At 49.0% G+C, this 16,066-nt stretch overlaps 1 protein-coding gene across 7 annotated transcripts in view; it reads right to left on the bottom strand.

Annotated features, from left to right (window-relative positions):
- LOC133353788 (mitogen-activated protein kinase kinase kinase kinase 4-like) overlaps window positions 1–12,512 on the bottom strand; it is a 127,779-nt gene extending 115,267 nt beyond the window's left edge. For all 7 annotated transcript variants that reach the window (XM_061570193.1, XM_061570197.1, XM_061570194.1 and 4 more), the window contains exons 1-2: window positions 12,242–12,512; window positions 10,444–10,509 (exon numbers count right to left, since the gene is read on the bottom strand). In XM_061570193.1, the coding sequence (XP_061426177.1) occupies window positions 10,444–10,509; window positions 12,242–12,298 (123 nt within the window). In that variant the 5' untranslated portion in view covers window positions 12,299–12,512. The remainder of the gene's footprint in view (window positions 1–10,443; window positions 10,510–12,241) is intronic.
- Between the last annotated feature and the right edge of the window lie 3,554 nt (window positions 12,513–16,066).

The raw sequence follows: 16,066 nt of genomic DNA, 5'->3' as shown, positions 1-16,066 counted from the left end.
CTGAACTCTCTACCAATGTGGCACAAGTCCTGCAGTATGTATGGGGAACCTCTGCCCACTGCAGCCATCATAAAAGCCAATATTGCTGTTAACATGTTATGATATTATGTGTCATCATCACTGGCACGACTGCCCATTTACTTGGTCCCTGATCACCACTGCTGCAATTAATATTTTTAGCAAGTGTTAAAAATACCCCTCTTTGACAGTAACAGCAATAACAGCTTTTTTAAATATTAATTAAGCTGCACCTGTTAATCCTTTATAGAGGCTCCACTAACAAACTACTGGATAGACCTACGGCAATTATACACACGTGTACATTGTAATATTCCATTCTCTGTAATTTGGAAAAACGAAATAGATTACAGTTAAAGCTGACTCCATACATCCTCCGCATGTCTCTGGAGACCAAGAAGCGTTGACACGTGGAGCCTAAGACCAGGGATCAAATTAAACGCTCGTGCCCTGCCACCAAGTGAGATGAGGGGGAGAGGCCGAGAGAAACGTACTCGAGCCTTGACGACTCGCGCATTCGTGTTGTTGTTTTACGGCATGCGAGTGCTGGCAGCCTACAGAATGCAACCATCGTCATCACCGTGGCCTCGTACACACAGGGCGTTGACAACAAAAACCTTTAGTAAAACACCGGGGTAGGTTGAGCAAATAAAGACGACCACGTGGTCACTTTGGGTGATGGTGGAGAAGAGAAAGGAACCACTTTATTTCGAGATCAGCACATCTTATGTATTAAATCCGTCATTGGCATATGCTCCCTACCTACACCAACACGCACTTACCAGCGTGGTCAAGCTCGGTGAAGTGACGCCACCATGAGGCACACGGCGTGGGGGGGGGGGGCCATCGCCCATCAGGAGATGAAGACAAATGGGCTGTATCCGTGCGCACACACATCTCTGATGGGGTAACTGTGACCTTGAAATCCGAGTGTCAGGCGTACAATGAGGGCTCAAGCTAAACTCCACAATTTGTGGCGCAATGGACCATCGACAGTTGTCCAGACGCCCATGTCCGGTGTGTTAAATGTGTCACATGGGGCGACCGATTTCTGTCTCGCTCTCACCTCTTTCAGGCCAGGCCATTGTTATCACCCAACACCGCAGGCTTTGCCAATCCGGCTCCATTTGCGCCAACGTATGCAAAAGTTTCAAATTAAATCTACCTCGACAACACGCTTGTTTTGTGTGTCACCTGAGACAATCCTGGTCCAAGCCTCGCCAATCGTGATGCCATTAGCATCGCGGCAATAATTCTACACTCCGGCTTGTATCCACAAAATGACACCGGGGGTCAAAAAATGTCATAATTTATCTCGCTTGCAATACCACACCCTGGTGAATCACAGGAAACTCAAAAATGTAACCTCAGCAAAACAGGCCCCAATTCAACTGCAACCAAATGGAACGAGAACTGCAATATCAGCTCGCCGCGGTACGGGTGAACGAGCTGCGCCAGTTGCGAAAAATCCGACGCTTTGACACAGCTCCGGCACCCCGAGCGTACGACGACCAACGAGTTACGACAACGGCGCTCCCAACACGAGTTGCCTAGTGGAGAAAGCAGTGCCAAGCAATTGTCGAATCAAGTGGACAGATTCCAAAAGTACAAACTTGCACAAGATTGATCGGTGAACAGAAAACACCATGGCTCACAAAAGCACCTCGGCTCGAGAGAGGGTAACTCTTGAGGGTATTTGGTGTATTCTCCCACGTTGATTGCACGTGTTGGAAGAGGTTGGAGTACTCACACTTTACACCACCAATACTAAACAGTGCATTGTGTCTAAATGGAATCACATCTCAGGATGCTTTGCACGAATGAAAAACGACATTCTGTTAAAACGATGCTGCACATTAGGAAGGACGTACGGTTAACCGTGTAAGTCTGCTTAGCGGTCAAGTCACTTTTGAAAGGTCGGTCACGACGCAAACACGGCTACCGCCGAGTGTGCCCGCGCTCCGCACGCCGAGAGGGTACACGGCAAAGAGACGGCGCGTCTTGTTTACTGGAGGTACCCCTGATTGGTGCGCGCGAGAAGAATGGAGGGGTAGCAGACAGGAAGGGAGGTGACCCCCTTCCCATTCCTGCACCACGTTCGGGAAACCGAAGACCGCGGTGCGCAACGAAAACACGGCCCGCCGACACTCATCCCCCGCCCGCGGTGCGCAGCAGCAGCAGCCGCCGTTTGCTCCGGTAGGTGGGCCGTGAGGTTAACAAGGTCGCCCTGGGTCAAAGAGACAATGTTTCACGCGTCTCAATGGGTTTATTTTAACTCAATGGGATTTCTTTCATTTCATAAATACCATGAAAAATTGTGCATATGGATGGATACCGGAACGCTTTCCCACGTGTTTGTCCTCGTAAGTAGATAACTGGCTATAAACCTTCCGAGTCGCGTGAGATTATATGACGTATCGAATTACGTGTGAATACGCCATGTTGGCCAATAGGCTTATATCTATTCAGTGCTGGCTTTTATAAGACACGTTTTGGCCAAAACATTGAATTAATTTGACGACTTTTGTTCATAGCAAGTCCCTAACAGCAACGTGATGTTATGCTAGAAACGTCGGTTTGCTCATTTTTACAAGGGTTATCGTGACTCCATCCGTCTGACCCAATGTCGGCCAGAACGCTTTCAACTTTAAGTTGGACAACAATAAAAAAAGGAACAAAATGCACTGTACTGCACAGTGCACAGGTGCTCAGAGAATAATCCACCACCCCCCTTTTGAAAACAATCGCCCGAAGCCAACAGTGCCCCAGCAGCCACAGGTGTTGAATTAACTCTGACCACATCGACCACCAGCTGCAGACGTGGGGCAGCATACCGCACCTGCAGCTGTCAACGCGAACGTTTTTTTATGGCGGTGTCGAACTCCGGCACGTTGCGGCAACACCAGCAGGGCCAACCCTGTGCCCGCTAATCGCAGGCCTGATCCAAACGTTCGCACAGCCTGGGCATGAACAGCTCAGACGGGGTCACATTTCTGGCCTTCGGTGTACGTTCAACATAAGGCCGACTCGAGGCACGCTTTGATAGAAACAACGTTTTTAAATAGATTACTCTTTTGGACATTTTCTACGTCAATAGAACCGTGTCGAGACTCACCGCTAATTGGACTGCGTAGATGGGAATGGGCCATCCAATCGTCGCAACTTGTCCAATTGGTTTATAATGAGCAATGATTTCGACAGAAATGAAGCGAGCGCGTAACGCCAGTCAAGCGTGCTTAAACCATCTGTAGGTGACATTGACGCAAGTTAACACAATTCATATAAAAAGTATACCAGAATACTATTGCGGTGCTCTAAATACACACGTGTGACTTATACGGTTTTAATGAGTGCACATTAAAATCAGGTCGTCCTGTATAATGCTACACTAATTACATTCAATTAGGCGGCTAGATTGTACTAAGCAATTTTTTCGAGTCTGCATGAACCTTTTATAACAGCTGGCAAAGACGACAATATAAAAACTCATGGGAGGAAACTGGCAAGACAGGTAATACTATCTAGAAAGCACTTCATTTCTGCAGGAGAGGCGTAATATCAAACACAGCGGGTTTGATCGTGCGGCATTTCTTGGGTCGTGCTGTTAAAATAGTTTTTTGGCATTTGTACGTTCGTGCGTGCCATTCGGCGCATTCTTTACAAACGTTTCACTGGAAAAACATTAGCGATTCCTGTTTTTCGTAAGCCGGTAATTGATTGTGAATACGGTTACCAGTTCACCGGTTATTTTGTTTAACAACTCTATTCCGGAGGAGGTATTCTAACCCGATGCGTACGTTTAAATTGGCAATATACTGCCGCGCAAAATAGCCTGCCCTTGGTATCGTTAACACCCCCGCCGCATGCTTCGTGGAGAAGATTCTCCGCAAAATATTTTGGCCGCAGAGACGGAGGAGCCAGGGGGTGGCCGAATGGCCAGTGGTCACGGTGCTCGCCAGAGCTCAGTTTCAATTCCCAGTGCCACCCAATAAATCCGTTTGTTGTCCAAGGATTTACTGCGGCACGCCACTGTTAGCTGAACATCACATTTAAAATAGCCACTTAAGCAAATCTCAAGACTGTCACGGCCTAAATATATGTTGAAGTTGTTAATAACTAAATTAATAAACTTTTTTTAAATATTAGATTTTAAGCCCTTTGTCACTGCACTGCTGAAAGAAGGGCTCCACACAACACGTCGGTCAGGTTTTGTAAAGATTTATATAAAAGACTTAACTATGCTGGTCAGTGCAGGACGTTGGCAGTGGGGCAAGACTGATCGAGATATCACGAACCATTGATGTTTGCCGTGGTGTCCAGGTCCCCCTTGCAAAATGTACTAAGACTGTATGTGCTTCACTTTGGTATAAAAGAGCAATGCAATTGCATAAAGGTGACGTGTTTCTCACCCATTTGTCACTCGGCAAAAGCCCATTAGACAAATTGTTGACGATCCTGAACGTTGGTCCTCTCCCTCTGCTACGGTGGTGTTAATTTTGTTCGATTTCACGTTTTACCAGGTAATGTAATTGGTTGGCAAACAAACTTGGCCACACTGCAATATAAATCATTGAGCTCATAAATCTCAAAACGTCCTATCTCAACATTGGACCTTGACATCCACCACATACCGCTGCATTATTAATGAACAAAGTAAGCAATGATGGTAGTTTACAAAGTGCATGTAAACACGCTTCCTGTTGAATAACATCTTTGTGATGCATTACTACTGCTGCACCACTATGTTCCCCCCCCCCCCCCCCTGAAAGTAAAGAGCACTGGTCTGAGTCGTGACACTGCGCTAACATTGCAGCTAACATTGCGGCGTTCGTTTCTCAACCCACCTCAGGCTATTTTAATTAAGATTCTGGAACCAATTAAAGAACAGGCTGAAAGTGAAACTTGGCAGACGTCTTAAAAAAAAGAGGAAAGCCCATAAATGCGTGCTTACAATCCACAAGAGCGAATGCGACGCAACAGTGGGCCAGACTACAAGCGGCGCCCTCTTCTAACAAGCAAAAAAACGTGTCATGTGCTGTCGGCGGGCGAACGCGCCTATCTGGCCATGTGCAGTTGGAATGAAATTGCCTGCGCTTGGCACGAGGCGGATAATCATTCTGTAACCCAAAGCTATGAGGTAGGGGAGTGTTAACGATTCACCCCTGTGGAGATTTGATGAACTGCTGCAGTTCAGGTTTGTGATTCGAACAAATAACCAATTCTATGTTCGAGTCCAAGGACCAGAGTGGAATAAATTGTTATCACCTAATTTTAATCAAACCGATTTATTGACATGGCTAACAATAGTGAATTACAGTATTTGATAATCCGCTCAAAACCTGCCCCAATACACATTTATTGTCTTAGTTTATGAATGCGCTTCTATTTTTCCTCCCCGTGGACGATGACATTTCTTGGTAAAGTATAGGGCCTTGTGTACCAAGTAGAAAGGTGCTTTAGAAAAGTCATTTATGTTTCAATGGTTCACATAATTCATTGGTATTGGTCACGCAAAGAAGTTGGAACAACTAAAGTTATGCCACTCCAAGTTGGTACAGACAAGTGAACCATCTGGTCTGATGTCATGGACTTTTTTGACAATGTTGATTGTCACACGGCATTTGATGCAGAGAGATTTAAAAAATAAATTAATATTAATCCATGATTCGACTTGTTATTAATCCCCTAATATTCATCAGCACTCCGACAAAACATTTCTAAGACCATTTGTCAAGCCACTGCTGCATGAGGACTCTCCACGCACCATGTGGGTGGTCATCATCATCATGGCTTGGCTTCGCGAACGAAGATCTAGGAAGGACATCCACGTCTTCTGCAGGCACGCTGGTGGCTGAAGAGGCCTATGCGGGACAAGCAGGTCCTGCCACAACAGCTGCAAGTATAGGTCTCATCTGGGATGGGTGCTGAGGGATCATGGTTCTTCCTCCTTCTCCTTTTGTCCTCCATACGGGCCCTGCGGGTATCTTCGAAGAAGGAGGTGGCCTGGTGGACTGTGTGCCGCCAGGAGTTGCGATCAGCTGCTTGTGTTGCCCACTGACGGTGATCGATGCAGCAAGCAGTGAGGGACTTCTTCAGGGAGTCTTTGTATCGCTTTCGTGGTGCCCCTATGTCGCGATGGCCAGAGGACAGTTCCCCATACAGCACGATCTTAGGCAAGCGGTGGTTCTCCATCCTGGCGATGTGCCCTGCCCAACGAAGCTGTGTCTTGAGGACCATGGCCTCGATGCTGATGACCTTCGCTGACTTGAGGACTTCAGTGTTGGCGACGAAGTCACTCCAGTGAATATTGAAGATTGTGCGGAGGCAGCGCTGATGGAAACGCTCGAGGAGACTCAGGTGACGACGGTACGTGACCCAGGACTCAGCGCCATACAGGAGAGTGGTCAGCACAACAGCTTTGTAGACGTTGACCTTTGTGGCTCTTTTAAGGTTTCTGTTGTTCCAGACACGTTTGTATAGTCTGCCAAATGCACTGTTTGCCTTGGCCAGCCTGTTGTCGACTTCGTTGTCGATCTTGGCGTCAGACGAGATGACGCACCCCAAGTAGCTGAACTGGTGGACAGCTTTCAGTTCTGTTTGTTCAATGAAGATGCTTGGTGGATGGTGCTCCTCATGGGGTGCGGACTGATGAAGAACTTCAGTCTTCCTCAGGCTGACTTCAAGGCCGAAGATCTGAGCTGTTTTCGCGAAACAGGACGTAATTCGCTGCATAGCTGCCTCTGTATGAGCAAGGAGGGCGGCATCGTCAGCAAAAAGCAGCTCCCTGATCAGTTGCTCCATGGTCTTTGTGTGGGCCTGCAAACGCCTCAGGTTGAACACGCTCCCGTCGAGACGAAAACGGATGTATACGCCATCAGCGTCGTCGAGGTCCTCTGTGACCTGCTGGAGCATCATGCTGAACAAAATGGTGAACAGCGTGGGAGCAAGAACACAGCCCTGTTTCACGCCGTTTGCAATAGGGAAGGGCTGCGAGAGATTGTTGCTATTTCTGACTTGTCCAAGCTGATCTTCATGAAGCTGGACGATCATGGTGAGGAACTTCGGTGGGCAGCCTAGCTTGTCCAGGATTTTCCAAAGTCCCTGCCTGCTCACGGTGTCAAACGCTTTTGTCAGGTCCACAAAGGTGACGTACAGTGCTTTGTTTTGCTCCCGGCACTTTTCCTGAATCTGCCTCAGGACAAACACCATGTCTGTGGTTCCCCGGTTGGCTCTAAAGCCACACTGGGTCTCTGGGAGGTGATCTTCAGCTATTGCGGGTACCAGTCTATTCAGCAGTACTCTTGCGAGGATTTTGCCGGCGACGGACAGAAGTGTTATGCCACGATAATTGGAACAGTCTGATTTCTCCCCTTTGTTCTTGTACAGGGTGATGATGACTGCATCTTTGAGATCTTGAGGGAGTTTACCCTGCTCCCAGCAGCAGACGAAGAATTCATGGAGTTTGGTGTGCAGTGCTGGGCCTCCGTTCTTCCATACTTCAGGAGGGATGCCATCGACTCCTGCAGCTTTACCACTCTTCAGCTGTTTAATGGCTTCCTCAGTCTCTTGTAATGTTGGTGCCACATCCAGTTCGGTTTTCACTGGTTGTTGTGGGATGCGGTCAATCGCTGGTTCTTGGACTGAGCGGCTAGCATTGAAGAGCGTGTAGAAGTGCTCAGACCAGCGGTTCAGGATTGAGTCCTTTTCAGTGAGCAGTTTTTTCCCGTCTGCACTCCGCAGGGGGCTCAGGATTTGGTACGAGGGGCCATATACCGCTTTTAGGGCTTCGTAGAATCCCCTGTAGTCGCCAGTATCAGCGCAAACCTGTGTTTTTACTGCGAGGTTGGTCCACCACTCGTTCTGAATCTCTCGAAGCTTGCGCTGGATGGTGCTGCATTCCAGGCGGAAGGCTGCTTTTTTGTGCGGGCAGGATGGTCGGGCCAGGTGGGCCTGGTGGCTATTTAACCATGCAGGTCAGTGCGGGTTGGTGAATGTAGAGAGCATAGATGTGGAAATAAAAAAGTGCAGCAACGGCCACACATTTTGCTGAACTGCATTCTACTGTCCACCATGAGCCCCCCACAGCCTCTAACCTGTTCACCTTGGGTCCCCTATCCAACCTATCCAATCGTTATCCAGACAATCACTGCGAAGCTTTAACGCAATCGGCCGCTTTCCGGGCGATTTGGCCCTAGCACCCATACGGACGCCCTGCATCGAAACAAATCGGCCTGCGCAAAATAACCTGTTGCTCGATGCCGACGGCTGGGCGTGGTGGCAGAGAGAACTCGGGGCCCATCGTCACACGCCGAGCCAAAATAAACTCGAGCGGATCTGACACACGCTGCCCTCAAGCCCCGCGGCCTCCGGTTCCTCCAGCGATGGCAGGAAACACCAACGCGTACCGATACATCCCCTTTGCCATGTTCAAATCGTTGTTACGCTGCAACCGTTTTTCCTACTCAATGACTCAAATCCCCCCCAGGTTTGTGCCATTCATCGAGATTTTGAATTGCGGTTTGGAATCCACGTTATCCGTTTCATGAATAAAGACACCCATCTCAATGCCATTATGTCATGTGTTACGTACTCACTCAACACTCCACCTCCCACGCAAAGTGTACATGCTGCTTTTTAAAACGTCGATATTTAGAGGCCATCTAAAAACTGCATACAAACTGAAGAGTACATTGTGTGCACATTAAATACATTGTGCAAGTGTTTATATGTTAATCCTAGAGTAGCAGTTCATAGCATTTATGGACCCACGGACCACCATCAACTCTCAAACATTTTTCACGCACCACCATGCAGCAAAAACACATGGCGTTTGGTCACAAAAATTACATCTGCAACTGTTCCATGGCCTTGTAGACTGGTGGTATGTTGGACCACAGGTTGAGAACCACATACCAGAGTATATATGATAATTTATTGTTCCAAAAGAAATGTATGCCTTTTTAACATATGACAACCACTCAGATTACAGATGTGTATTGATGCATCCATCGAAGTGGGTTCTTATGCACAATACAAAGGCATTAATTCTTGCATGTGAGAATCAATTATTGTTTTACGACTTTTGATGGTCAGTGGTCTAGACAAATGTCAGAGGGGCAGCCAAAGAAGAAAATACAGCCGAGAGGATGTCCATGACAGAGGCAGAGCGATAAACTAAGCGCGTGCACAGGAGACTGAGAATTGGCGATGGTTTGGGGAGCCCTTCATTCAGCGGAGGATAGATCATGGCTGACGATGTTTTTCATGCAAAACCCTGCAGAAGCTATTGATTCTACTTGCACCACAACAGCAAAAGTAAATAGAAAATCGCAACTGCCGAATCACGACGATTCATCAAATCACAGTGCACGATTGACAGTTTCACACCTCTGCCCTCGCTGCCATTCATCACCGTATCTGCAATGAACCATCAAATTCACACAGCACACAGAGGAATGCACCACTCACGGCATGCCTATTTTCCTTTCGTGATCAACTGCATTGAACTGGTCCGGTCTGTTGCCGTTCGTCTTAAGTAAGATGCAACGCTACGCCGCCCGGAGATAAAGGGGGCCCTGTCAGCTGTCGCAAACAAAGGACGTTAAGGGGTACACCTTGTTTCCACTAAGCCAGTCGATCCACTCGCCACACACGCGTCTGTGGTTCTTACCCAATACAGCTTGTCAGCCAATACAGGGTAGAGGCTTATGTTTTTACAGAATACTCAAGAGGCAAATCAAAGGGTCTCCCGTGTGAATACCAGGGCTGGGCGTCGTTCAACTCGAGCAAGTTGTACTAAGCAGATGGTGGGAATTTCACATCCCTATGGCAGGGTTCAGTTTATATACGTGATAATTATATATATATTACAAACTTCTCTCTGCACACATCCACGTGGTGCAGCCTCCTATGGTAGTACTAATTTTACAAACCCAGAAAGAATGATGGGCCGAGACAATCTTGGACAGAATGTGAACTTAAGATTTAATATTTAAAGCCGTGATGCGTTGGTAACTCTGCTCAAATCAGGCCATCTCGCCTTGTATGCAGGAGGTCGTGGGTTTGATCCAGACCCTGATGCCCGTAAATTTGGCGTTTGAGAAAAGAAGCGAAGGGAGGAAATTCCAAAGTGGGCCCGTGCACGTGAAGAAGCACAACGAGAGAAGTGGTGTGACCTGCAGTGCAGTGGCTGAGCACAACATTGGGCTCGCCAAAGGAATCTAAAGTTATATTCTGGACAAACCTCATGAAAAGAAAAGGCTTCCCACCACCCTGCTTTCAATTGTTAACAATTAATTATCACAAACGAGTTGGTGAGCGTAATAATCGATGTGAAATCGTACATTGTTTACTCGCCTAAAAAGCGCCAGCACATCTGTGTCAGCAAGGAGAGGGTATACGGTACATTTTATGGCTAGAAAATACCTTGTACACTTGCCCGTACGTTCCATTCCCCACGACTTCCACCAACTCAAATATCCCGGCAGGTTCCTGGCGAGACGCGGCAACATTGGACAAGCGAGGGAAGGGAGGGCAGATGGAAAATGCGTTATAAAACTGGTCTCGGGCCCCAATACAAACCACATTTTTATACCAACAGAAGCAATAACAAACGGACTGCAACCAAGTTAAACTTTCAAGCTTCCTTATTAACAACAGTTATACTTTTATGTGAAAAAATACACCTTTTGTGGAAGTGGCCACGGTTCCTTTAAATGGTCACATGCCTCAACTTTAAAAGAGCGTTAAAAGTTTGTAATTTGTACTTAACGGGGGGGGGGGGGGGGGGGGGGAGGACATACGCTCTAAACCCAGCTACTGGCCACGCCAGTGACATCTGTGGCATGTCACATGTATGAAGTTGTTTTACCAGGTCATGCCCACTGTGCTATGCAACTCTCTTTTCAGAAGCAACCTGGCTCTCACAAATGATAGCTCAACGAGGAGTGGCTTATCACGTGGGAATTCATTGCAGCCAAATACTCTAAAAACAGCACGTCCATCATAAATGTGGAGGGGGAAAAAATCCACGCGACCACGGGGAGAGAGAGAAGCAGACGCCAAATATACAGGCGTCAGGGTCGGGAGTGAGCCCACGACCTGCTGCATACCAGGCGGGAGAGGCAGGTCACACATCTCGCCATCTGGACAAGTCCCTTGACAGAGTTCCCCTTCACCAACCTCCCACTGCTATCGTGCAGAATCCTCCTCCAGCAGTAGATCGAGCAAGAGGGCTGTGCTTTCGCTACGTTTCAGTGACGAGGCGAGTCCAGACATGCACGTGGCCACATGACTACTTATTATATGAACCTTGTGGCGGTACCCCGGGGTTCCGTAGCACCCCGGCTCTCGCATGATATCCGTGATGCAGTCATTCTTAGTCTGTCGATGGTGGGCGATGGACTCGTCTGGACGAGCTGTACTCACGACGCACCACCACCACGGCGGCGGTGGTGGTGGTGCGTACCGCGAGCGTTGGGGATTTCGGCGCAATCGACAGCGCGGAGTGGCACCGATGTCGGAGTGAAGTTACACCCCTGGGAAAAATTGTGTCCCAGAAGTAACACATTTAATTGCCTCGGCCAGTTCGTATTGTTTGGCACCGCGGGGTACCGCCATAAGGGTCACACATACAGATTATTTTGCGACCACGTCGCTCTCAATACATCTCTCCACTTTGTGCAGCAGCTGGTCACTCCTGTTGATCAACAGTCGCTGCCACTCCTAAGAACACACAAGCTGCCCCCCCCCCCGTCATTAGAGCAACTGGTCGCTTGTTTTTTTTACAAAATCGCTTTCATTACAGAGCAACAAGCGGTCGCCGCCGATGAGCAACAAAGTCGCCCGCGGTCGCCCTGGAGTTGCCACTTACAGCTTCACTGGGGGGCAACCAAAGTCGCTCTGCGCCCGTCTCGCCCAGTCTACGAGTCGCCTCTCTCGCCGTGAGAAGTGGCCACCAAGTGACGCGGCTCAGTCGCTCAGTCGCTCGCCTCACAGCGGGCAACCCACGCCGCCTCAAGGTCTCTTCTTACCCAAGTTAGAAGTTGTTAGAGACCGTGGCCACACTTCACACACCGCACGGTGCCCACGTACGGAACCAAGTAGGGAAACAACATCACCGCAGCGGCACCAACAACAACACACGTGGATAACGAGACTGGTGTTGCCAAGTGCTCTCAACAATAACCGACGGCGGAGCAAGGAGGACGTCGGTGGAAGTTACCCGCAGAGCCGCCAGGTCAATGTCGTCCAGACTCCTCGCCGGAGAATCGCTCGCCATCCTCGCCGCAGGGCTCGCTCGTGTCGGCGACAATAGTCGCCGCGGTCGCGGCGGAGCGCGGCCGATTTTCCCAACTTTATATTGTGTTTGTGAGCGGGGTCGTCGCGCCCATGAGGCGGGATTGCGATCGCAGCGAGCGGGCGATGGTGGCGGTGGCGGCGGAGCCGGGGGGGAGTGAGGCGGCCCTTAGCGACGACAGCTCCACGCGTCGCAAGGCATCTCGGGAACAACAACACGGCGGCCCCGCCCGATATATATAGCGCGCTCGCTCAGCGCCGCCCCTCCTTTGCATTTCCCACTCGCGATAAGCTGCTTCCGCGCGCTGCCATTGGATGCCGGCTGTCCAGGGGCGGGGCTTGAGCCGATGCTTAAACGTGGTAGTATTTGTAATCGCGTGTTGGGGCGGGGCTAGTGACAAGGGGGGGGGGGAGAGATCAGCTGATCGGTGGGCGGGGCTAGTGACAGGGGGGGGGGGGGCAGTGTTTATTCACGTGGCCGGGCTGCACTGATGGATGGATGGGGGTGAAGGGGGTCTCCGCTGCAGTTTTCTTTGGGTCTTTCGGTGAAGTCACGTACCGAAACACCCAAATAATATGAATTCCTGCAGTCACGAAAGCTTTGAGTCAAGATTTTTTCGTTGCATTCTTAAAGCTGTTTAGTCGATTTTTTCAGATTCGTGTTCGTTTGTGGCTGCTACACGTTGTCGTGTATTGGTCGCCAGACTTTTCAGTTGATTCGTGCCACTGGATAGAATCTACACACACACACCACTCTGGATTCCAAATATTCACGACCACGATAGTAACGAATATGAAAAGGAATGCTCGTTTATACTCGCGTCAGTACCCATTGCGATTACAAGCGTTTGTTTTTCAAAGGAGGCGTAGGTCTCTCCAGATGTACACGACTTTTTGTTTTATTTTATTTTCATTCATTTTGATGTTTTACCTACGTGACTTTACCGAAAAAAACCTAAGAATATGTACACGACTGTAGCCTAAATATTCACACACCGCTGTTCATAACATAGATTCACACCGCGGTAGATGACAAACTTATACCCCCAATAGACTCCGGTGGTTAATGCTACTGTATACTATCTTTAGATTCACGCCATTATTAATTTTACATATTCACATCACCGTAGAATTCAGATTCACAGCACTGTTAGATTCTTACAGGCCCCGCAAGGGACGACAGACGATCGATCTGTGGCTTGAATAGTGACGGATCATCCAAACAAACATCGTGAGTGGGGAGGGTCTCGCAGAGACGGCGCACCTCCCAGCTGAAGCATCCTCATCTGCGGACGTCGTGATTGGCATGGTACTGAATTCTCACGGTCGGCAAGAAACCTCCTCACGGTTGACTGTCAGAACGTCCGGAGATTCAAGTAGTACGGTTGGTAGGTGCGTCGTCATCTTAGTGATAGATTCCCCGACACATAATTGTGTAGATATTACGTCTAAATTACAACCGCCACAATCAATGCGGATGTCCCTCCAGCCCTGCCCGAAGCGCAGCAATTCCCGGGAATGTACAAGGCTCGTTATACGCCAAATGTTTAATGTGTTGACTCTGGGGACTAATGGAAAGTATTGGCCTAAAGTATCGTACTTTGCCACGGTCGCCACTAACATTACCTTTAGCCCGAGGAATGTGACGCTTCCGTAGAAATGAAACACACAGCCTTTCAGAGTTAACACAGCGGCGTTTGTTCATCGTGATGATGGGTGGCGGTGGTGAAATACCCGAATATTTCAGGCCGATTCTACGCAGTTGCTGTTAACATGTTTTGCGTGAGCAAAAACACAACAACAAACGCTAAACGTGGGGGTGGCGACGGCAGGCGGAGGCTCCCATCCAGCAGTGGAGCGATCATTACCGATTGTCGACGATTGTCAAAAAGAGAAAACAAGTTTAGTTCCTGACCAAACAATGACGCGGTTAAATAAACAACATGTAAATACAGTGCGGCATACGCTGCTGCGTGTACGTTGTACGCGTATTTGGTTTACATCTTAAGTGTGTCTCATGACACCATGACCTCATTGTTTGTGTTCACGTGCGCACTGCAACAGATGCCGCTGCCTCCACCTGCTGGCACCAGACGGGGTCACCGCACGAACGCGACGGCTGCTGCTGCTGGGAGCCCTGGCAAGGCTGGCAGTTCCAGTTCCCACACCCCTCCTTCCTGCAAGACGGAAGGAGGGATTTGTACGACCGATGTAAAGACGTCCAAGGTGCCCAGTCTCTGCTTATACTTCACTTACATAGAACGCTAGATGTGCACCGTGATAGCGTACGCAACCGTCAATTTCATGCGCTCTGACCTATCCACTGCTGGATGAAGGCCTCCCCAAAGGTGTTGCACGCCTGCTGCCGTATATTTGGAGTTTGCGTCTCTCTCTCCGTGGTCGCGTGGATTTTTCTCGGGGTCTTCTGGGTTTTCCTTACACATTCACAAACGTGCGCTTACCGAGTATTGTATTTGACCGCTGTAAATGTCCACACACACAAGCCGCTTCGTCGAGCTCTCATTCGCAGCCAGGTCGCTTCTCAAAATGAGCTATAGAGCTCAGTGGGGCCTGACCTGGTAAAATAATCAACTAAGTTTAGCTTAAGTTGCCATCCCTCGTGGCCTTGTGATACAACAATTAACGTGTTTTACAAAGGCTCCAGCCCTTACACGGGAGCCGACCTCATCCCTCCATCTCCGCTGTGGATGTCCTCCGAGGGGTGTTTTCTCCATTGGCCACCACTCTTATGTCGTTCGTCTCCATTCGGGTTGCCAAACCCGGTTTTATTTGCATTGCCTATGAACGAGTGGGAAAAAAGCGGTCAAATAAAACGTCTTTCCAGCTTCCCCCACGTGTAGAAATGTCAAGTACAATGAACACAACATTTTACATTTTTAACCGAGAAATGGAACTGCTGTGCTGTAATGGTTAGCACGCTAAACTTGCAATCCAGAGGGCGCCAGTTAGACCCAGTTCCCTGGCGCAGCAGTTTAAACAAGGTAACACTTAAATCAACTGGCAGGTTATCCACGCGGTGGGGGTAACACGCGGTGGTGGTAACACGCAGTGGGTATGCCCTCGTCTTACATCTTCTGGTCAGTCTAGCGGAGGCTTTTTCCACCACCGGTGGAATGAGCAAGCAATTACAGGGCTGCACATTTAGCTGAAACACGTACAGTCAATTCTGCTACAACGCCGCGTGTTGTTTTCATAACACGAATTGGATAAAACACGGCGAATGTATTTAGGAAAACTTTTTGATAACGCGGATGCGACTTGGATATAACGCGATCGAGCGGACGGAACTCGGTCGCGCGAGTAGGAATAAGCGGTCGTACGGCTGCCTCTGGCGTAGCGCCACGCACGGCAGCGGGATGCTGCTGGATGCTTCCAGGTGCTACCCACGCGCCTCAGTCTTTGTTCGGCCTGCGTCCACATTTCACGTGTTATCGAGGACTGTTCTTTACCCTATAACACAATATTTCCATAAAGCGGTGTTCTTCAGGAACACAACTACCGTGTTACAGCACAGGCTGGACCACACGGAGACTTCACTAGACTGGAGTAGGTGCCGGCAGGTGCCTGCCACTGGCCAGCAGCACCATGCAGCGTGCGGTTTGTATGTTCATGCGTGCCAATTGGTGCATTCATTCCACATTTTCTCTAGAAAAAAGTTGCCGGTTCCTGACTTGTGGAATCGGTCATGTATATTACGAACATTTAGCGGATTACCGTTTGCAGTGTCAAC

The sequence above is a fragment of the Lethenteron reissneri genome, chromosome 45, assembly GCF_015708825.2.
Source record: "Lethenteron reissneri isolate LAM-NWPU_2019-01 chromosome 45, ASM1570882v1, whole genome shotgun sequence".
Taxonomy (NCBI): Eukaryota; Metazoa; Chordata; class Hyperoartia; order Petromyzontiformes; family Petromyzontidae; genus Lethenteron; species Lethenteron reissneri.
The sequence above is the reverse complement of the archived record's forward strand: the minus strand, read 5'-3'. Positions and strand labels throughout refer to the sequence as shown.